This window comes from Nannobrachium achirus, assembly GCF_963921795.1.
Source record: "Nannobrachium achirus genome assembly, chromosome: 15".
In the NCBI taxonomy this organism is placed as follows: domain Eukaryota; kingdom Metazoa; phylum Chordata; class Actinopteri; order Myctophiformes; family Myctophidae; genus Nannobrachium; species Nannobrachium achirus.
Genome location: NC_137822.1, coordinates 41,074,353 through 41,097,074, shown reverse-complemented (window position 1 = coordinate 41,097,074; position 22,722 = coordinate 41,074,353). Strand labels below are relative to the sequence as shown.

At 44.8% G+C, this 22,722-nt stretch overlaps 1 protein-coding gene across 1 annotated transcript in view; it reads right to left on the bottom strand.

Annotated features, from left to right (window-relative positions):
• LOC308299858 (tetratricopeptide repeat protein 28-like) overlaps window positions 1-22,722 on the bottom strand; it is a 119,381-nt gene that overhangs the window by 31,340 nt on the left and 65,319 nt on the right. The window contains exons 13-23 of the mRNA XM_080743641.1: window positions 22,530-22,698; window positions 20,436-20,596; window positions 18,357-18,691; window positions 11,596-11,749; window positions 8,246-8,438; window positions 7,239-7,319; window positions 6,005-6,257; window positions 4,658-4,767; window positions 2,885-3,014; window positions 1,949-2,185; window positions 579-747 (exon numbers count right to left, since the gene is read on the bottom strand). Coding sequence (XP_080599767.1) covers window positions 579-747; window positions 1,949-2,185; window positions 2,885-3,014; window positions 4,658-4,767; window positions 6,005-6,257; window positions 7,239-7,319; window positions 8,246-8,438; window positions 11,596-11,749; window positions 18,357-18,691; window positions 20,436-20,596; window positions 22,530-22,698 — 1,992 coding nt within the window. The remainder of the gene's footprint in view (window positions 1-578; window positions 748-1,948; window positions 2,186-2,884; window positions 3,015-4,657; window positions 4,768-6,004; window positions 6,258-7,238; window positions 7,320-8,245; window positions 8,439-11,595; window positions 11,750-18,356; window positions 18,692-20,435; window positions 20,597-22,529; window positions 22,699-22,722) is intronic.

Below are 22,722 nucleotides of genomic sequence, written 5' to 3'. Positions count from 1 at the left end.
AAAAACGAGTGACGTTCGAACATTGAAAACTTTGCAAATAACTTTAGTTTCACCGTTTCGGTTTTGGAATAGCCAAAGCACAAACCAGTTCCATAGACCGAGAACACCTGAACCCTCTGTGTGTGTTGTTGTGTGTGTATATCTGTCTGCCTGTCGCAAGTAGCTTGCCCGTCAGGCAAGGGCGAGGGGCCGTGGAAGGGGATAGATCTTCAAGCTAACGAAACGTTGAGCCGCGACACGGTGTTAGCTTGTAGATCTGTACTTTTTGGCGAGTCACACCGCCGTACGATAGAAGTATAAATTAAGGTATAGAGCTGTGACTTATAGAATGTGCACTCACTGTATTCAGAGCCTTTTCTGTATCACGATCTATACGAGAGCTCTGAAAAGGCATATCGTGGAGACATTGTATCGTCTCAACGATTCCTATCATCATATCGCACACCCCTACTGTATACAGTCTACACCGTACCTGTTGGGATGGCTGTCCAGGCCCAGAGCCACCCTGTATACAGCATAGAGTACCTGCTGGAGTGGCTGTCCAGGCCCAGGGCCACCCTGTATACAGTATAGAGTACCTGCTGGAGTGGCTGTCCAGGCCCAGGGCCACCCTGGCGTTGCAGATGTATTGCTCCAGGGACCCGGTGGCTCCGCTGGCTCCTGCAGCCCTGCTGTCCTCCTGGGACCCAGGGTGCTCCTGTCCCTGGGCCTCGTCCCCCAGGTACACCTCGTGGAACTTCACTATACCTGCAGACACAAAACAATGCCAGGGGTTCTTTTTTTTAATTTTAAGACTTATTGATAGGATAGTTAGACTGGAGATGGGGGAGAGAGACAGATGGGGAGAGACACAGAGCAATATGGTCGTCGGCAACGGGATTCGAACCAGCGATATGCTGGTCAGTAGCAGCATAGGGCAAAGTCCTGACAGGTGAAAACGGGCGGAATGTATTGGTGTATGTGTCGAATTAATTAACAGACACACTATGCATGCACGTAGCAAATGCAAAAAAGCAGTCCATCTGTAACCAGGTGTGATTATTTCAATAAAACCATTGTTGGAAAATGGAAATAAGGCATTTAATTTAATGTGTACTGTGCAGTGTGCGTGCATGGATATGCTATTCATTATCTGGGTTAGGCAGGCAGTGGACCTAAAGCAGAAAAAAAAAAAAAAAAACTATATAATGCAATTGTTTTTACTAATATCATGACTGACTAATATCGATATCGATGTATTCAACAACATTATCGAATATCGAAGGTTTTCCTAATATCGCCAAGCCTTAGTGTACAGTATATAGTGTAGCCAGTATACAGTATCATAGTGTACCTGTATCAGGAGCCAGTAACCAGCTGTAGAGGAACTCTCCTGCTACAGAGTAGTACAGGACCAGGGCCTATAGTCTACTCTATGTATATGTATATGTATATGTATATGTATATTTATATGTATATGTATATGTATATACCTGTATCAGGAGCCAGTAACCAGCTATAGAGGAACTCTCCTGCTACAGAGTAGTACAGGACCAGTATGTACCTGTATCAGGAGCCAGTAGCCAGCTATAGAGGAACTCTCCTGCTACAGAGTAGTACAGGACCAGTATGTACCTGTATCAGGAGCCAGTAACCAGCTGTAGAGGAACTCTCCTGCTACAGAGTAGTACAGGATGTACCTGTATCAGGAGCCAGTAACCAGCTATAGAGGAACTCTCCTGCTACAGAGTAGTACAGGACCAGGGCCTATAGTCTACTCTATGTATATGTATATGTATATGTATATGTATATGTATATGTATATACCTGTATCAGGAGCCAGTAACCAGCTATAGAGGAACTCTCCTGCTACAGAGTAGTACAGGACCAGAATGTACCTGTATCAGGAGCCAGTAACCAGCTGTAGAGGAACTCTCCTGCTACAGAGTAGTACAGGACCAGTATATACCTGTATCAGGAGCCAGTAGCCAGCTATAGAGGAACTCTCCTGCTACAGAGTAGTAGAGCACCAGGGCCTTCTCCCTGTTGACCGCTGACAGGATGTCCTCCACGGTGACCGGGACGTAGGGGTCAGAGGTCATGCTGGTGACCGGCGGCTGACCCCCGGTCTGCCGCTCCACCAGCAGGTCGGCGAAGGCCCGCGTGCGGCCGCGCTCCGCGATGGCCAGCGCCTCGTCATGGCGACCTGCAGGGGCGTCACAAGGGGGGGGGGAAGTGGGACTGAGTTACTATAGGGCCCAAGGTGGAGGGGGGCTTTAACCCATTCAGAACGGGTACAGTATTGTGTATCATTATTTTATGCTTTAACAATTGAAAAATAGCAGATATACAGAGCCGCGCTGCGAGCTTGTAGATCTGCTATTTTTTGAAAAATCGTGAAAATTAAAATGTTGACCCGATTCTATAAGTGTCTTTTGAATCCTTCTAAGATTTTTTGAAAAACCTATGTTTCTATGTCAGCAATCTGGCCAGCCATCGTCAAAGAAAAGGTCCTTTTCACTTAACTGGAGCATCTCAAAATATCTAGCTCCAGGGAACACCCAGAAGCAAAATTTGAGTTACAAACGTTCGCTTTGAAAATGCATATTCAAAGATTTGCACACATTTTCACAACTTTTTCAAAAATAGCAGATCTACAAGCTCGCAGCGCGGCACTCGGTGCCACGCTGTGAGCTTGTATATCTGCTATTTTTCTATAGCTAAAGCATTCAATAATTCTAGGCCTATTATTTTATACTTTAGCTATTGAAAAATAGCAGATCTACAAGCTCACAGTGCGGCACTCCTCTAAGGTATATTAATGACCCAGTTCAATATTGAAAATGGGTGGTTTTCCCCCAATTTACATTCAGGCATAAAACAGGAACAACATTTTGTTGTTTACCTAGGCTGACGAGAACCCTCTGGAGAGCCTGGTAGGAGCTGGTTTGCAGGTCGAACAGGGAGAGCTTATAGTCCGTGTTCTGTTGGGTCTCGTGGCGAATGGTCTCGAACAGGGCAGACGCTCTGTACAGCTGGAGCATGGAGAGAGGACAAACTGATCACCACTAATCACGCACGCAGGTACGCACGCACGCGCGCACACGCACACGCACACAGTCCAGAGATGCCGCGAGATAATTGGATAATATTTGGAATTTATTTGGACACTTGAAAAAATATTTAGTATAATTTTAAACTTGAAGTACAAAGTTATTTTCAGTCAGTTGGTTCTAACCAAAATGGCTATTATCTCAACGTCTTCCTTGCAACATAATCACTAAAATATCGTCACTGTCGGGCAGAAACCTTGTATCTCCAAATTTCAAATGTGTACGTCTTTTTGTAAAGGAAAGCCCCGCTTCATCATACAAGACTGTCGCACAAAACGAGTGAAAACAGCCGATCTACAAGCACACAACGCCTCGCATCGCGAGGCGTTGTGTGCTTGTAGATCGGCACTAGTTTAGTACATTTTATAGATGATAAATACAAAACGAACAGTTTGGGACATACAAGGTTTCCACCCGACAACGACGATATGCTATAAATATAAGGTGCTGGGAGTGAAAATTATAATGTAGGGGTGCCTCGGATTGAAAAGAATATTCATGGGGTGCCCTGAGACAAAAAGGTTTGGGAACCCCTGGCGTAGGGACATACTGATGACCCCTGGCACACAGAGACATAGCTCTGGTCCATCGCTTTCACCTCCCGCATTGCTCCCGGTGAAGCTCTGACAGACCCGTCGGGAAACGGCTGGACTCGAGATTGTCGGCCCCTCCGAGCGCTCAATACCAGTCAAAATAAACAAAACCGTTTCACTACTCACCAAACCAAAGGTCGTTTTGCGCTGTTGAAAGTCTATTCTCCGCGGTGGTGAACCTCTCAGCACCCCACCTACTCTGTAAAATACATTATTTTTGTCAAGAAAAAAAACGCACCCACCTCGAGCCACCTAGCGGCCACCACAGATACAATGGTTCACAACCCGGAAATAAGCGGCGGTCGAGTTGGATGCACTTTATTTCATGACAAAAATAATGTATTTTACAGAGTAGGTGGGGTGCTGAGGGGTTCACCACCGCGGAGAATAGACTTTCAACAGCGCAAAACGACCTTTGGTTTGGTGAGTAGTGAAACGGTTTTGTTTATTTTGACTGGTATTGAGCGCTCGGAGGGGCCGACAATCTCGAGTCCAGCCGTTTCCCGACGGGTCTGTCAGAGCGTCATCGGGAGCAATGCGGGAGGTGAAAGCGATGGACCAGAGCTAACAGAGACACAGAGAGTAGCCTCACGTAGCCAGGCTTACTCATCTGCCAAGAGAAAAGCCTGGTCAAGACCATAAGCTGAAACGGCATGAAACGGCGCTACTTCCGCCGGGAGAATTTCACCGGATGTTATTGTTTTTTCATATTCCCCGCTGGCGATTTTCTTTTTTCTACTTCTCCCGATCCATCGGTTGCACTCGTAATAAACCATATCCAAACAAAAACATGGATTCTGACCAAAGGACACCTATTAAGAGCGAGTTAAGAGCTGCAATCTTTATGTAAAGGGACTGCAACGCATGACGTAACTTCCGTTAACCGCGGCACTTCCGCCACTTCCGGTGTCTGTTGGTTCATGCCGTTTTCATCGGCTATTCTGACCAGGGTGCACAGAGAGAGGAACCCACCTGGTGCTGGGCCTCCTCCAGGTTTCCACTGCACCACAGAGACAAGCCCAGGTGGTGGCGGAGCTTAGCCTCGTCTTCCCTCCTAGCCAGCTGCTCTGCTACGTGTAGACCTATAGGAGAGAAGAGACACAGAGATTAGCCTATCATCTTCCCTCCTAGCCAGCTGCTCTGCCACGTGTAGACCTATAGGAGAAGAGACACAGAGATTAGCCAATAGGAGAAGAGAAGAGACTCAGAGATTAGCCTATCATCTTCCCTCCTACCCAGCTGCTCTGCTACATGTAGACCTATAGGAGAAGAGACACAGAGATTAGCCAATAGGAGAAGAGAAGAGACTCAGAGATTAGCCTATCATCTTCCATCCTACACAGCTGCGCTGCCACATGTAGACCTATAGGAGAAATAGGGGTAAACGGCACTCTAACCTGATTATGACATGCCCAATAGGGACGCTATAGGTAACGCTGATCTGTTTACATTCCCAGGGCATGAAAACCGTGGTGTGATTGGTCAAAAAATCACATACTAACCTTAGTTCTTTACCAGGCCTTTCTCCTCGAGAAGAAATGAGCCTCGTAACAAGGCTAGGACAATTGTTAGGTATTAACACATTCTTTCATTACCGGAGTATTTCCAGTTATCAATATCTTACATCCTACTCCAATACATCATAGAGACAGCATACTTACTCCACTATAATTAGCAGCATGAATTGGGTCTGCACACGGCTGGTTCTACAGACTCCAACCTTTGCACACGGTTAGCTTAGACGTCTGCTATGTTCTTAGTTGCTTCCCCTGACGTTACTGTACTTGCATGATGTACACCAGGGGTTCCCAAAAATGTTTGGTTCGGGGCACCCCTATAAATATTTTTTTAATCCGAGGCACCCCTACATTATAATTTTCACTCCCAGCACCTTATATTTATAGCATATCGTTGTTGTCGGGTGGAAACCTTGTATTACCAAAACCTTTCTTTTTGTATTTATCATCTATAAAATGTACTAAACTAGTGATGCGAGGCGTTGTGTGCTTGTAGATCTGCTGTTTTCACTAGTTTTGTGCGACAGAGGTTTTGACAGTGACGATATTTTATTGATTATGTTGCGAGGAAAACGTTGAGATAACAGCCATTTTGGTTAGAACTGACTGAAAATAACGTTGTACTTCAAGTTTAAAATGATACTGAATATTTCTTCAAGTGTCCAAATAAATTCCAAATATTATCAAATGATCTCGCGGCACCCCCGGACTGCCATCACGGCACCCCAGGGTGCCCCGTCACCCACTTTGAAAACCCCTGATGTACACACACACACACACACAAAGACAGGTTGTTCTTTACCCTCCTGCAGGTACATGACGGCCTGTGTGTAGTTGTGCAGCGCGTGGTGTGTCCTGCCCAGGCTGCCGTAGGCCAGCGTCTTGGCGTGGAGGTCGTTGGTCATGGCGGCCACGCTGAGGTGCTGCTCCTGGAACACCACGGCTCTCTCCAGCTTGCCCAGCGCCTCGTAGGTCAGGCCCAGGTGGCCGTAGGCCCGGCCCTGGCTCCGCACGCAGCCCGTCTGCTCTGCCAGCTCCAGAGCCCTCTGGTGCCACTGGAAGGCAGAGGGAAAGAACTCAGTTAATACCCATTTAGACCTGGAACGCATCTGTGTCGCGTTAGACCACTTTCACCATGATCTTATGCTTTAACCTCGTGCTGCGAGGCATTGAGAGCTTGTAGATCAGCTATTTTCGGCAAAAAAAGGTTTGGTGTAGAGGTCAAAAAGAGCAGACCAAGTACAGAGTGAAAGTTTACTAAATATCGACGATTGAAGTGGCTAAATGTCTGAAAAAGAAGAAGAAAAAAAAAACACGAATCCAACATAGACCGATGACTGAAAAACCTTGAAAATGTGTGCAAATCTTTGAATATTTTGACCCGATTCTATAAATGTCTTCTAAACATGGAAAAATGCATGTTTATATGTCAGTGGTTCTAAAACATTTTCATGTCAAGGACCCCTGGAATTATACTGTATTTGGCCACTGACCCCCATCTCCAAATATTATCTATCTATCAGGGACCCTCCAGAAGCAAATATTTGAGTCACAAAATGTTCCCTTTAAAAAACATATATTCAAAGAGGTTAAACTCATTTAGACCTGAGGACCCGATTCTATAAATGTCTTCTAAATCTTAACCATTTTCTGAAAAAAAGAAAATATATAATGTTTCTATATCAGTGGTGCTCAAACTTTTTCATATCAAGGACCCCTAGAATTATATGTATTTGACCGTGCTACTTTTGTATGACACAGTAGTATATGGTAGAATAGGACATTAAACTACCAAGAAAGGACCAAATATGGAGATATGAGGTTTCTGCCTGACAGGAACAATTATGCTAGAGTAAAGCGGGTACTTTTATCCAGAAATCAGGAAAAGAGTAGCCTGGCTCCAGGCCGTGAAAAATGAAAAGGGGGTTCTGAAGCCAAAGAAGTTTGAGAACCACTACGCTAACCTGTAGTGCTGAGTCATTGTCTGGTATGGTACACTATACATGTAGTGCTGTGTCATGTTCTCCTTTACTAACCTGTAGTGCTGTGTCGTTGTCTCCTATCAGCTGGTACACTCCTCCCAGTGCACTGCTGGCTTCCCCTTCCAGTGCTTTATCCTGAGGGGCAGAACAAACTCTTACATTCCATTTCTGCATGCTAATATGTCACATCCGACCATATGGACCAAGGTTCTGGCATGCAAACAGGCAGTAGTGAAAAAGGTTCAAAATGATAGTGCATTATGATTGTAAAGCGCACTGGATAAAGGCTCTACAGTTTATACAGTAAATGCACTGTTTATCATTTATGCTCTCTACTGTCTATATGTATGTATGTGTAAAGCCAGACATCCATGCTGGTAATATCTCAGACCGACTCCAATGTACTTTATGTTGGCATTAGCCAAGCCTGCTTGTCACGACTATAGCTAGACCAAAACGTGTTTGCTCGCCTGTTAAAAGGAGCACAGAAGTATGATCACATCTCCTGATTGTTTCCTCCCTATACACTACCTGTTCCTTACAGATGTTTTTAAGTCTTTAAATATCAGAGCTTCTACCTCCAAATGACTCTACAAGGTGGGTATTGAGGTCTACTGACCAGTCAAAGCTGAAGACCTGGGGAGATCGATCGATTTCTGCTGTAGCGCCAAAACTGTGGAACGAGCTTCCAACCCAACGTTAGAGCGTCTCAAACCCAGCCTGTGTTTATGTCACGTTTGAAAACTCACTTGTACTACTTATTGTCCTGGTTATTGTGCATTATACCTTTTTTTCCCTTGGGATCTTTTTATATTTTTGTTACTGAGTGTACAGCACTTTGGTTCGTTTTGCAGGACAATAGCAAATGGTTTACCAGATACATTGAGACTTTATTAGAGCAAATTATTTAAAAACTGGTTGTGATTCATTTAAAATGCGTAAAAAAGTGATCATCTTACCGTGTTCTCCCCTGCCACACAAGTATTAAGAATGCAAAGTTGGAACATACTGCATGGCCAAAAACTGAAATCAACATTACGACTGAACGTGTGAATCCTTACCCCTGCGTTGTGTGCGATGTTGAGCTGGTGCTCCAGACAGGACAGAGCCTGCTCATAGTTTCCCAGCTGGCTGTGCAGGGTGCCCAGCTCCCCGTAGGCCTGGGCCTTGCCCCCTCCTTCCCCGCCCAGCTCATGAGCCACCACCAGCTGCCTCTCGAAGCACACCAGAGCCTGCTGGAGACTGCCCAGGGCCCTGGAGGAACAGGCCATGCACACAATGGCCACAGGGAGGCAGAAAAACACAAAAGATTCATGTTAAAACTAAGCCTATTTATACTTAGTTGGTTGCATGCAGGTGTTGTGTTGTGTGCCGAAAATAGCAGATCTACAAGATCACAACGCATTGCCTGTTAATGAAAGCATAGTTTTCAAATAATAGTAGTGGAGTAAAAGTATAATATTTGCCTCTGAGATGTACATGTAGCGGTGTAGAAGAGAAGGTATTGAAAATTTAAATCGGAAAGTAACGTACTTAAGTACAGAACTTGACTACATGTAGCTGTCACAGAACAGGTTTATAGGTGTAAAACCAGTGGGTGAAATTAGTTTTAGTGCAACAAGCTCCATCGTTCCAAATTCCAATGTCATTATACAGTAGGTGAGATTTTTAGGGCTGAAGTGTTTAACAGTGCGATGCACTAATCATGTGTTGTTGTTTGTTTTGGTGGCTTTCCTCATTACTGCCTTGTTTACAGTCCAGGGAAAGAGCTGAGAGAGATCAGGCCTTAATCTGTCAGCAATCATTATACTGTATAGACGAGGGGGCAACAGTGGCTCAGGGGTAGAGCCACTGTTGTAAAGTGTCTTGAGATAACTTGTTATGATTTGACACTTTAATAAAATTGAATTGAATTGAATTGAATTGAGAAACTGTCATTAGAACACAGAGGGTGAAGGGTTCCCGGCTCCCCCAGAGTTAGTGTCTAAGGGGCCTTTTCCACCGGCAATGAACCGGTTCTGGTTCTTTCTCCCGCCTATGGGATGAACCAGAGGTGAGCTTTTCCACCGAGAACCGAGTTGGTTCTGAACCGTAAGGGTTGGTTGGCGGCCAGTTCGCAAACAAGGTTCCAAGGAGGTTGCCATCCTATAGGCGGGAGAAATAACGCAACTGGTTCTTTGCCGCTGGTCGAAAAGGCCCCAAAGAGTCCTTGAGCAAGACTCTGAACCCCTAGTTGCTCTCGGTGAGCAGGTTGGTGCCTTGCATGGTTTCCTCTGCCATTAGTGTATGTGTGTGTTAAAGGGGAAATGTAGCTAATGCACAATCTCTGTAAAGCACCTTGGATAAAGGCACTATATAAATGCACCATTTACCATTTATAAACAGATTGGCTACGATAGTCTGAGGCCCAACATCAATTTCTGTTAAGTGGAATACTGAGAAATTATGACAAAGATAATCATAAACAATCGCAAACAAAACTACTATGCCTAACAATAATCATATAGGGTTTGAGATAATACCGATCCTAAAGGAAATCCAAGAGCAAACTACAGTATTCATCATAGTCGTTATACAGTATGTCATTATCATCCAAAATATTGCTTCTTCAGGTCTTCAGGTGCTATATTAGTGGGAGAAATATGTAACATAAATAGGCTAATGTGTTCACTTCCGGCAGAAAGTGTGAAAATTTGCACCAAGGGGTATTTTTGTGCGCCGAATTAAAAAATGTACGGATCCAAGCACTTTTCCCATGGGATCTGGTGGCTCTAATTCACTTACCATACAGGGAAAAAAAGACCCCCCAAAAAATCTTCTATCTTCTTTCTAGGGGTTTTTCGTGATTCTGAATCCATTGCAAGCATTGTTTTGCACGAAAAACATTCCTTGGGCTAAAAATGGACCCTACAAAACTGTGAAAAGTGATGACTCATTACTAAACCATACTAAACCATAGTTTTGTGCGGTCCATTTCTAGCCCAAGGAATGTTTTTCGTGCAAAACAAATGCTTGCATTGGATTCAGAATCATGAAAAACCCCTAGATAGACCTCTCACTAGCTCTGGTCCATAGCGTTAGTGGAGTTCTCCCTAACGCTATGTTCCTCTACCTCCGTATTCCTTGGCAAAACCGGAACACCCCGCCGTCTGGTCCAAAAATAACAAAAACTGTTTCGCCCCTCATCAAACCAAAGGTATCAGTGGACAGTTGAAAGCTTACTCTACTTAGTGGACGAGGTCTGAGCACCCCACCACATGATTAAAATACATTTCTAGGGCAAAATGAAAAATATTCCACCGGATGGAGACGCTCTTCCAGGTTTTTACGAAACAGCGCTTCCAACGTCGCAGAGTTGAATAACACCCAGTGAGACTAATGCTCATTGTAATTCGGTCCTCTGACCTGCGCGGCAGTAGTGAGTTGGCACCTTGATGGCGACGACAAATAGTGAAAAACGAGAAGAAATGGAGTCTCCATCCGGTAGAATATTTTTCATTTTGCCCTAGAAATGTATTTTAATCGTGTGGTGGGGGGCTCAGCCCGCGTCCACTAAGTAGAGTAAGCTATCAACTGTCCACTGATACCTTTGGTTTGATGAGGGGCGAAACAGTTTTTGTTATTTTCGGACGGCAGGGTTTTCCGGTTTTGCCAAGGAATACGGAGGTAGAGGAACATAGCGTTAGGGAGAACTCCACTAACGCTATGGACCAGAGCTAACCTCTCACATGCTACTTAAAGAAGATATTTTGGGGGGTCTTTTTTCCCTAGTATGGTAAGTGAATCAGAGCCACCAGATCCCATGGGAAAAGTGCTTGGATCCGTTAATTTTTGAATTCAGCACACAAAAATACCCCTAGGTGCAAATTTTCATGCTTTCTGACAGAAGTGAACACCTTTTTCACATATTTCTCCCACTATATAATAAGCCGATCTATCCGTGAGATTGTAGATCAGCTATATTTCCTGAAAGGTTGCAGAATGTTCGCCCATTATGACATGCCCAGAATAGGCACACTGTGTGGGTCATGACCGAAAGAATAATGTTGTGGATACAAGCGGCCGAAATGGGTTTCCTCAGACGGGTGGCTGGTATCTCCCTTAGAGATAGGTGAGAAGTTCAGTCACCCGAGAGAGACTTGGAATAGAACCGCTGCTCCTACACTTGGAAAGGAGGACCTTTCTGTGTGGAGTTTGCGTGTTCTCCCGGTGACTCCTAGGGTAGATACCCTCACAAAAACATGCAGTAATACTGGTCTCTATAATGCCTCCCCCTGGCCTCTCCAGGGGCTGCAGAGGGAGAGCAGAGCCCAGAATTACATAGACAATTGTCACTGGGTGAAAAATGGGTTACAAAATCGTGGGACAAAGATGATGAAAAATAAAAACTCGACTAATCACCCAGCCCTACCTGTGTGCGTTCCCCAGGCCCCGGTAGGCCTTCTCCTGGTCCTGCAGGTGGCTGAGACTCTGGGCCACCGTCAGGTACTTCTCGTAGTGCTGGATGGCCTCCTCATGGTCCACCAGAGCCTCGTAGCACTCTGCTAGGTTCCCATAGGCCCTGCCTACATGTCAAACATACAATACATTATACACTCTGCTAGGTTCCAATAGGCCCTGCCTACACATCACACATAAAATACATCACTCTGCTAGGTTCGGTGTCGTGGATGAAAAAGTTATTTACAGGGATGACCCGAGACAAAAATGTTTGAAAACCCCTGTTATACACTCTGTCAAATCCCTGAAAGAGATTTGTTCCCCTGCCATCACAGGAATCTCCATATCTCCATATATGGGCATAAAAGGGATCTGTTCCCCCTGGCATCACAGGGATCTCTAAGGCATCGTTAATATTGATGACATCAGGGAACTCCATATATGGGCATAAAAGGGATTCTGTTATTGTGATATCACAGTGAAGCCGGAGCTTGATCAAATCTTGTCAATAAACAACAAGGTAAATTTGTAAATAACATTTGTAAATAACTGTAAATAACATTTTAAATAAATACATTTTAAATAAATAACATTTTAAATAAATTGTAAATAACATTTTGTTTGATTGATTGCTTATTAGCAGTTTGCAACCAAAAAAAACACACATGCTATTGGCCAAGACTCCCGGAGAGATTCTCTGGGTCTACCCATTTACACACAGAAAGTGTCCGCGTTGCCTCAGAGTGGTATTTGGGGGCCTTGTACTGTAGCACGTCCAGAAGGCAAACAAAATACAAAATCTGGCGCGTGGCAGATGGCCGCGCACAATGAGGGCCTCTCCAACTCCTTTTCCCGGGCTGAATCAGGGGCCCAGCACGAGTCACGACCCTGGTGGAGCCTGGCGGAAAGAAAGAATCACACCCAGTGTGAAGTGAGCGGTGCTATTTATGAGTTTATTTCATTAAGCGTCCTGCAAAGCTTGGTCAATGCGATCCTGGGCGTACACAGTGGTGAAAGTGAGCCGGAACGGCCGGAACCCCCGTTCTGTTAAAACATTTGGGGCCGGAACGGAGTTCCGTTAAGAAAAGGAGAAGCCAGCTGTCAAAATTCCATGTTAAATAACCTGCCACAAACGCACGTCCAGGAAGAAAACAATAGCCTATAGGCCTACTAAGTCAGATTAACATACAGTAGGCTACACAAGTGTTACTAGTTAGACTATATTTTCTGATAAAGTGCTTCTAAATTATTCCCGTGGGTTTGTGTAGGTCAGTGTAATCGATTCTGTTTCAGTGTTTGACACAGAGCGGGTAGAGTAGAGGTGGGACGTTCGTGAACGAATCGAGTCGTTTGAACGGCTCTTTGAAATGAACGATAGGATTCGGTTCACAGTAGGGAGCCGTTCCTTCGAATGAGCCAGTCTTTTGAACGGCTCTTTGAAAGGAACGGATCCCAGAGAGCCGGCTCACTTCAAAGAGCCATAAATCCCCATCTCTAGGAGAGACTCGTCGTGTCTGTGGCACTGTGCCTGCCATGGTGCCTGCATGCGATGCAGCCTTGACCAAAGGCAGAATAGACCAAAATGATTCCATTCTGCATCTAGCTTAAATATTGGAAATACTCCAGTAAAGTAGTCTAGGCTATACTTAAAACCTGTACTTAAATACAGTACTTTAGTAAATGTACTTAGTTACTTTAGATAACTGGTTATAATAATATTAATAATAATATATTATATTATCTGGAATTTATATAAAGCTTTCAAACATGCTTTACATGTGTGTGGGGGCCTGGGGGGACAACAAATAAGAGAGCAGGATATGGTGACTTGACTAGGATAGAATAATGTTGCTCTATCAGCATTTCTTTCTTTGTTGATGCTGCTACTGTACATGTGTTTATGTGGATATACTAAACAAAATGTTGTTGTACAGTGACCATAAACATCTTATCTTATCTTAGGTGATTCTGCTTTTTTGTTTTTATGAGATACTTAAATGGTTTCCTGTGGAAATAAGCTTAGTCTTTTCATGGATCTCCTTTTAGTAGGCCTAGACCTTGTACCAGTGAACTGTACCGTCATTAAACTGTACCTTTTCCTATGCAAACTTGTAATAAAGTCTTCAATCAATCAATCAATCAATCAATCAATCAATGCTAGCCCTGCATGCTTACCCTTCTGTATGGAACAATGAACAATATGAGGAGACTTATTATAGATATTTCCTTTAGGATTTCAATCATGTTTCATGTTACAGTACGTGTAATGCCGTTGCCTAATTCAGGTGTCACCTGTAGTGTTTTTATTGTGTGTATAACTATGCCAAAATGCAGTTTTCTATGCATTTCAGGGGTTTTGGGGGGTTAGAGCCTCCCAATTTTTTTCCGGCCGCGCAGCTTCGCCGCGCGGCCAATTTTGGGACAGTTCCGGCAAGAATTTCAAACCACTTTCACCACTGGGCGTACAACAAACTTTGAGCGCTTTGTGGCAAGATGTAGGCCAGATGTAGGCCAGAAGTAGGCCAGATGTAGGCCACGCTTCGTGTCCCGGACAATAGTCTAGGTCAGTTTTCCAAAAATCTTAACCCCAAAGGCAAATCGTGTTAATTTATGGCATACATGTTTCCGAGGGATATTAAGGTGTGCTGAATCAATATCTGCTTTATGCCCAGCTCAAAAATGGCTGCTAAGGCTTCAAAATGGACCATTTAAAGATGGCCGCCACCACTATGCTGAAACATAAAAGTACCAATATCTCGGCTTCCAAGCCACTTTCATGCTTTAGTGTGTACACTAAAGCATGAGTGCATGCGTGCATGAGTGCGTGTGTGAGTGCTTGCTTAGACATGGTCTGCACGTGTGTGTGGTGTGGGCTGTCATTGTCTCTACCAGCCGAAAGGCATGGGGAGAGACAGACTATGTTTTCGTCTCTGTCCGTCCGTCTTTGTGTGCGTGTGTGCGTCCGTCCATCCAGTTTGTTACCAGCTAATCTCCGAGGACGTTGGCCCGGTTTTCCCATTATTCCTTTCCTGGATTTTATCCAAAAATCATGCAAATCAGTACACCGTATCTCTATAGTCATGTGATCAAGACGGATCTGTCCAATATTTCATATTCCATCCTAATTGGCTAACATTGGCTTCCAAAGTTTGCAGTCCATTTTGATCAAAATTACTTAAATCATGAACGCAGCTTGTGATGACAGAGAAATTCTGCACACACATTCCCACTAGGTCAAGGAACAAATGCCACTCTTTTCACATTGGCCTGTTATAGCGCCACCAGCAGGTCGACTTTTGCCAAACGAATTCTTGGAACAAAATGCCTCAAATCATGCATGCAGCATCACATTGCCGTTAAAGGCTAAAGAAGACATGGCACCCTTTTCACCACCAGGACCTACCTGCCCTGCTGGAGACCTTTGTTCTGTTGGTAGTCATGGTTGTCAGTTCCCACCTGATGTCATGTGGGAGTTCAGACTCATCCAGACCATAATGAATAACTGACAGCTTGCATAACGTCTTGAGGCTAGGACTTAAATCTAACACGTACAGGTCATCATTGATAGCGTGGCCTGTTTCGCGTCCTCCATGGATGATGATACGATCTCCCACCATGCAACAGAACATCCCATACATCCCACAGGGGCCTTTCCCCTTGGGCTCAACCTGCTTCCAGGAAAAGTTCTCTGGACTGAATTTCCACACATCATTGAAGAAGCTCCGTTTCCCATTCCAGCCACCAAATACGTACAGCTCTCCATTATAGGAAAAGGCTGAATGACTTAAACGTTTATCTGGGAGCTGTGCAGAAAGTGTCTTGAACCAGAAGTTGGTCTCTATGTCAAATACAGTGGTGTTGTTTAAGTTCTTCTTTCTCCCCGAGCCCCCAAATACAAACATCTTTGTTCCAATGATGGTGGCAGAGTGACTGTGGGAAGCAGGTGGTTTAGTTCCTCTGGTGTTAATTAAAGACCAGAGCATTATGGTGGTGTCCAACTTGTACATGTCATTAGTGTGTCCAGTCAGCTCTGTGTGTCCTCGATACACATACATGATCTTCTCCAGGACACAGGCAGAGTGTTTGCTCCTTCCTTCTGGAATATTCCCAGAAATATTGGGTTTGAACCAGCTGTGGGTGTTGACATCAAAGGCATAAAAAACGTTACAGTAAGGATATCCTGCCCAGATGTAGACTGTTTCTTCCACCAGCACAGCTGTGTGGCCAAAGCGCTTTAAGGGAACCTCAATGGGACTTTTTCCTCTTTCATTTGTCACTGGGGGCAACTTCCTCCAACGCAAAGACACTGTGTTGAAGATGTGGACTTCAATCTGATGATTCTGGTCCCTGTTGTTCAGGTAGTAGTCTTCTACTTCTTCTTCTTGTCCTCCAAATGAGTACAGCTTGTGTCCGACTACCACAGCAGGATGGTAGGAATCCTCAGGTGCTGCTTTTAGAGATATTGTCCAGTGAAACATTTCACACAGCAGCAGCACCGTGAATCAGTGCAACACATTTACAGGATTCGTTGTTAAATGACAGTTGAATTACTTGGAATATTTGTTGAATGACGATTGGTTTATTACTTTTAAAGACAAGTACATTGGTTGCGATGACAATGTTGTGATGTCAAATGCGTGATGATGTAATTATGTAGTATTTGGAATTCAGATCCATCCAGACTAGTACAGAGCCCTGGTGGATCCCAGTCAACTAAGGAAGAGGGTTTAACTAAGAGGCCAGACTGTCATGATTACACCCAAACACAATGTGAATATTATATGCAGCGTTGAAGTGACTTAACACCTGAGGCAGATTATGTCTTCTAAATCCTGTACGAAAAACTTATGTTGCTATATGAGTGGTGCAAAAAAACTAAATTATAATTATAATATTTTTGGCAGTGGACCCCCATCTGAACATTCCACGTTGTTCATGGACCCCCAAGGCTCCCAAGAGAAAATGTTTCACTTTAAAAAATACATAATTTTTATATTCAAAGATTTGCCCCCTTCAGGTGCAGACCTGCCATTGTGCCTACAATGCAAGCAGCATTCTGCTTCTTCGGACCGACAGCTTGGAACAGGGGCGTCACACCAAACCCTGGGTACAAGGATTCACTGCAGGCCCCCCATGAATGTTAACTATTGAAAAATAGCATATCTACAAGCTCGAGTTTGTATCTGCTATTTTTGAAAAATCGTGAAAGATTTGTGCAAGAAACCTGTTTCCATGTCAGTCATGCTCAAACTTTTTCATGTCAAGGACCCCCAAGATGATATGTATTTGGCCAAGGACCCCATCTTAAAATATTTAGTTCCAGGGACCCCCCCAGAAGCAACATTTGAGTTACAAATGTTTGCTTAAAAATACATACAGTATATTCAAAGATTTGCACACATTTTCACGACAAAAATAGCAGATCTACAAGCTCGCAGCTTGTAGATCTGCAGATCAATGAAGCACTTGTCCTTCATTTCTGCTCTATAAAGCGATTTGAGCTGCATTTCATGTCATGAAAGGTGCTATACAAATAACGTTTATTATTGTGGGCTCGCTGAAAGGCGAGACCAGTATGTTATACCAAAACTTTATAGACCAAGGATATTCTCCTCAAGAGAATGACCGACAGTACAAACGCAGGGCACTTAGCCAATGAGGAGCAGCCAAAGGGTAGATCTTTGTGCCCATACTTGGTGTTCCATGCGAGCCCACACTGTTTCGTAGGAACAGTATTTCTAGTTAGTGTGGTTGCCCTGTCGGCAACACACTGTAGTCCTGGGGACACTTTATTTATTCCACTAGATCAACTTTATTCTAGATAAACGTATTTTTTGTGAATCAGATGCAATTGGAAATTGATGGAAAAACATTTGAGGAGCGGTGCTAGCTCGAGGATTGGTTGAGCTTCACATGATGACAGTTAGCTTGCTGCAGAATATAGTCACGGCAACCAAACTTGCTATTTCCATTTGCATCTTTCTAGTTAGTGTGGTTCCCCAACAGGGCAACACATTATAGTCCTAGGGAAACTTTATAGACTTATAGGGTAACCGCTTATAGACTGTTTATAGACTGTTTATAGACTGTTTATAGACCTCTAGGGTCTGCCATTGGAAATGGCAGGGATAGGGAATCAATAGGGAATCAATGGGAGTGGGACTCAGTAGGGAATCAATGGGAGTGGGAATCAATAGGGAATCAATTGGTCGAGCTTCACATGACAGTTAGCTTACTGTAGAATATAGTCAGTAACCGTCAGCAAACACACTCGCAATTTACAATTGCATCTTTTCTAGTTAGTGTTGTAGGCTCGCCTGAAAGGCGAGACCAGTATGTTATCTTAATTATTTATAGAGTTCCGTCACGTGAGTTCCGTCGCAGACAGTACAAAGGCAGGGCTCTTAGCCAATGAGGTGTGGAAAATCTGGGAGTGGTGTTAGCTGGAGTATTGGTTGAGCTTCACATGACAGTTAGCACGCTGCAGAATAGCCACGAGCGAGCCCACACTGTTTCGTAGGAACAGTATTTCTAGTTATTGCCAGACCCATGAAATGGGTAGGCCTACATAAGCAAATGTCGGTCTGTCTGTCCGGGTTTTCTATATAAAGGGTATATATGATGATGACATGATGATGACATGCCTACAAAAGGCATGATGTCATAAATGATGATGACAGACAAGGGGTCTGGCACAACCAGGTTGACCTGGTCTAGTTATTATTACATTACCTCTGTCCATCATGCCCTCGGTGCCGCTGAGCTGCTGCAGCGTGGCCAGCTGCTGCTCCAGGTGCCCGATGGCCTCCTCGAAGGCCCCGGCGTTCATGCGGGTGATGCCCATGTTGCCGTGGGCACGCGCCTCCAGCCGGGGGTCCCTGAGCGCCGTGGCCAGGGCCAGCTGGCTCTGGTAGCACTGCAGCGCCGTGCCGTAGGCCCCCAGGGACATGTGCACGGCCGCCAGCCGGCCCAGCGCCCCGCACTCCCCCTGCTGGTCGCCCAGCTCCCTGCGCAGCGACAGCTCCTGGCCGTGGAAGGACAGCGCAGAGTCCAGCTGGCGCAGCTGTCTGGAAAGGAGAGGTTCAAAAGGTGACAAGTATACCAGGGACCAGGGCAGGAATTTTTCATGGAGGCCATGAAGGCCATGGCCGCCGTTGCCCCTCAGTTTGGCCTTGTGCCCCTCCAAAAAATGGCATGACCTGAGACCACAGTGACCTTAATGCCCCAGCTGACTGTACCAATTTCTCCTCTGTCTCGTCAATATATAGACACCAGTTTCTTTCTTGTCACGTAGACACCAGTGGCTTTTGTGCAGTCCCCATTTTTAAACCAATCCAGTATCTTTGATTTGTGCAGGGCTGAGCATCATTTTTGTAAATACCCACGTGTTTATTTCACAGCAGATATTCTATTCTACAAATGTAATCCTTAAATTTAATTCATTATTTCAATGGACTAAAATCTTGTTTTATTGGATGGCCTTCCTGCCCTGGCATTTGGCCTTTGTGCCCTAAGAAAAGTGACAACCCCGAAGGCCAAGTGGCCTTGCCCCTAAAATTATAAAATTCTAGGCCTGCCAGGGACACTCAAACTTCTGATTCTGTCGGCCACATTACAAAAATGTCCTTGTTGCTTAATGTCCACATAACATAAGACAAGTGCAATGTGCATTATGTTATGGCTTGGATCCATTTATATTCCGTCAATGACACAATTTGTAATCAAAGTAATTTGCTACATTTTCTCCCTTTTTTATTAAATCTGTGCAATTAGCATATTCCACACAAACACTGTATGATAATTAGTCAGGCAGAGCCACTGGTAAAAAAAATAAAAATAATAATCTTCAAGATGTTTTGGCCATGATCTCTGTAACGGAAGGTCCAATCTGCTCAGTTTAAAGCTTGTTAGATGTGTGGCTTTAAGGACATTAAGCTGGTGGGCCAGTCATAATTGCACCGCAGGCCGGAAGTGGCCCGCGGGACAGAGTTTGAGTATCACTGAAGTATACTACAGCAGAGGTCTTCAACCCTTCTCATATCAAGGTCTTATTTATTCAACATTTGAGCCACAGACCACCATTTGATGAGATTAGGCCTCTCAGAGCCAAGACGTAGAATACTTTGTTATCGTTGGATAAGATTTAAGTCCACAATACCATGCTGTATTGATGTTAGTACCATAAGAGAGATAACAGGCATTTAATCATTGATCAAAATAACAATTCTTCCACATTCTCTAATTGTGTAGACTTCTATTATTCTTCTATAAACAATAATTATCACACTGATGCGTCTCCGTGTAAATGCAGAATAAAAATCCCCCCAGTGCGAAGTGAGCGGTGCAAACACGACACACGTGCATATCGTCGTTGTCGGGTGGAAACCTCATATCTCCAAGTTTCAAATGTGTACGTTCTTTCGCAAAGTAAAGCCCTGCTTCATCGTACAAGGCCGTCGCACAAAGGTAGTGAAAACAGCAGATCTACAAGCACACAACGCCTCGCACCGCGAGGTGTTGTGTGCTTGTAGATCGGCTGTTTTCACTAGTTCAAATCATTTTTAAAATGAAAAATGCAAAACGAACGGTTTTGGACATAAAAGGTTTTCACCCGTCAACGACGATATGTCCTATTCTCCTTATATGGACCGTTCCTTCCGTGACGTCAGTTACTTTATATGTATTAGTACTGATGTCCATACAGGGAGATCCGTACTAATACAGACGTAGACTAATCCAGATGTAGCAGCGGTTTGTGTCGTCTGAACGGAGCCTTAGCAATAATAAAAACATCTTGAACACACAGTTTACCTGTGAGCTGATCCCAGTGCCGAGTACGCGTCGGCCTCCATCTTCTGACCTTTGACCTTCTGGGCCAGGGTCAGCTGCTGCTGGTAGAACCTCAGAGCTCCCGGCAGGTCACCACGACACACACACACATCACCCAGGTTCCCCAGGGCCCGGAACACTGCCTAGAACACAAACACACACACACATTAGAACACACGGCGGTTGCGCGTGTTCTTGCGCGTGCGTGAACGAGCACACGCGAGAGAATTTCACGGGACCGCGCCCGCTCTCCTCCCCGTGCCTCAACTTCTCCCCAAGTCCCAAATAATCGCTCTCATCGAAAAAGAATTACTAGGGCGCGGCAACCGCCTCCAATTAAAAGACTACTACTATGACTAAAACTGTCAAAATGAACAGAGAGTGTGGAGTGTGTTTTGTTATCCAGGGCCAGTCACAGCAAGTTCATCTACAGCAGTGGTTCTCAACATTTTCAGGCCGTGAACCCCAAAATAATCATAATTTAAGTGGGGACCCCCCCACCCTGACGAGCACTAAGAGTGGAGGCATTACAATTGTGAAAATAGCCGATCTAGATCGACCATTTTCACAATTTCTGCCTCTAATATTTAAGAATTTGGCCAATGTTTAATTTGTTACTTTAGAGGTATTAAACCGTCCTTAAATTGTCACTTTAGAAATGTGTAGATGTCCCTCTACAGTCTACACACTTAAAACTGTATGTTGGTTTGTTTACTGTTGAATGCGAAAACAACATTGCACATTAAGTTAATCACCTGGGGACCCCTCAAAATAATGTGGGTACCTGTTTGTTATCCAGGGCCTGGGCCAGTGACAGCAGATATCTACCTGTTTGTTATCCAGGGACAGCAGGTATCTACCTGTTTGTTATCCAGGGCCTGGGCCAGTGACAGCAGATATCTACCTGTTTGTTATCCAGTGACAGCAGATATCTACCTGTTTGTTATCCAGTGACAGCAGATATCTACCTGTTTGTTATCCTGGGCCAGTGACAGCAGGTATCTACCTGTTTGTTATCCAGTGACAGCAGGTATCTACCTGTTTGTTATCCAGTGACAGCAGGTATCTACCTGTTTGTTATCCAGTGACAGCAGGTATCTACCTGTTTGTTATCCAGTGACAGCAGGTATCTACCTGTTTGTTATCCTGGGCCAGTGACAGCAGGTATCTACCTGTTTGTTATCCAGGGCCAGTGACAGTAGATATCTACCTGTTTGTTATCCTGGGCCTGGGCCAGTGACAGTAGATATCTACCTGTTTGTTATCCAGGGCCAGTGACAGCAGATATCTACCTGTTTGTTATCCTGGGCCAGTGACAGTAGGTATCTACCTGTTTGTTATCCAGGGCCAGTGACAGTAGATATCTACCTGTTTGTTATCCTGGGCCAGTGACAGCAGATATCTACCTGTTTGTTATCCTGGGCCAGTGACAGCAGGTATCTACCTGTTTGTTATCCAGGGCCTGGGACAGTGACAGTAGATATCTACCTGTTTGTTATCCTGGGCCAGTGACAGCAGGTATCTACCTGTTTGTTATCCTGGGCCAGTGACAGTAGATATCTACCTGTTTGTTATCCTGGGCCAGTGACAGCAGGTATCTACCTGTTTGTTATCCTGGGCCAGTGACAGTAGATATCTACCTGTTTGTTATCCAGGGCCAGTGACAGCAGATATCTACCTGTTTGTTATCCAGGGCCAGTGACAGCAGATATCTACCTGTTTGTTATCCAGGGCCTGGGCCAGTGACAGCAGATATCTACCTGTTTGTTATCCTGGGCCAGTGACAGCAGATATCTACCTGTTTGTTATCCTGGGCCAGTGACAGCAGATATCTACCTGTTTGTTATCCAGGGCCAGTGACAGCAGATATCTACCTGTTTGTTATCCAGGGCCTGGGCCAGTGACAGCAGATATCTACCTGTTTGTTATCCTGGGCCAGTGACAGCAGATATCTACCTGTTTGTTATCCTGGGCCAGTGACAGCAGATATCTACCTGTTTGTTATCCTGGGCCAGTGACAGTAGATATCTACCTGTTTGTTATCCAGGGCCTGGGCCAGTGACAGCAGGTATCTACCTGTTTGTTATCCAGGGCCTGGGCCAGTGACAGCAGGTATCTCTGGCACTCCTCTGCCTTGGCGTAGTCCTTCAGGGCCTTGTAGGCCAGACCCAGGTTACAGTAGGCCTTGGCCTGGGACAGCTTGTCCTGGAGGTCCTTAGCCAGGGCCAGGTCTTGTTCATAATACCTGGGACGTAAAAACAAAACGTTG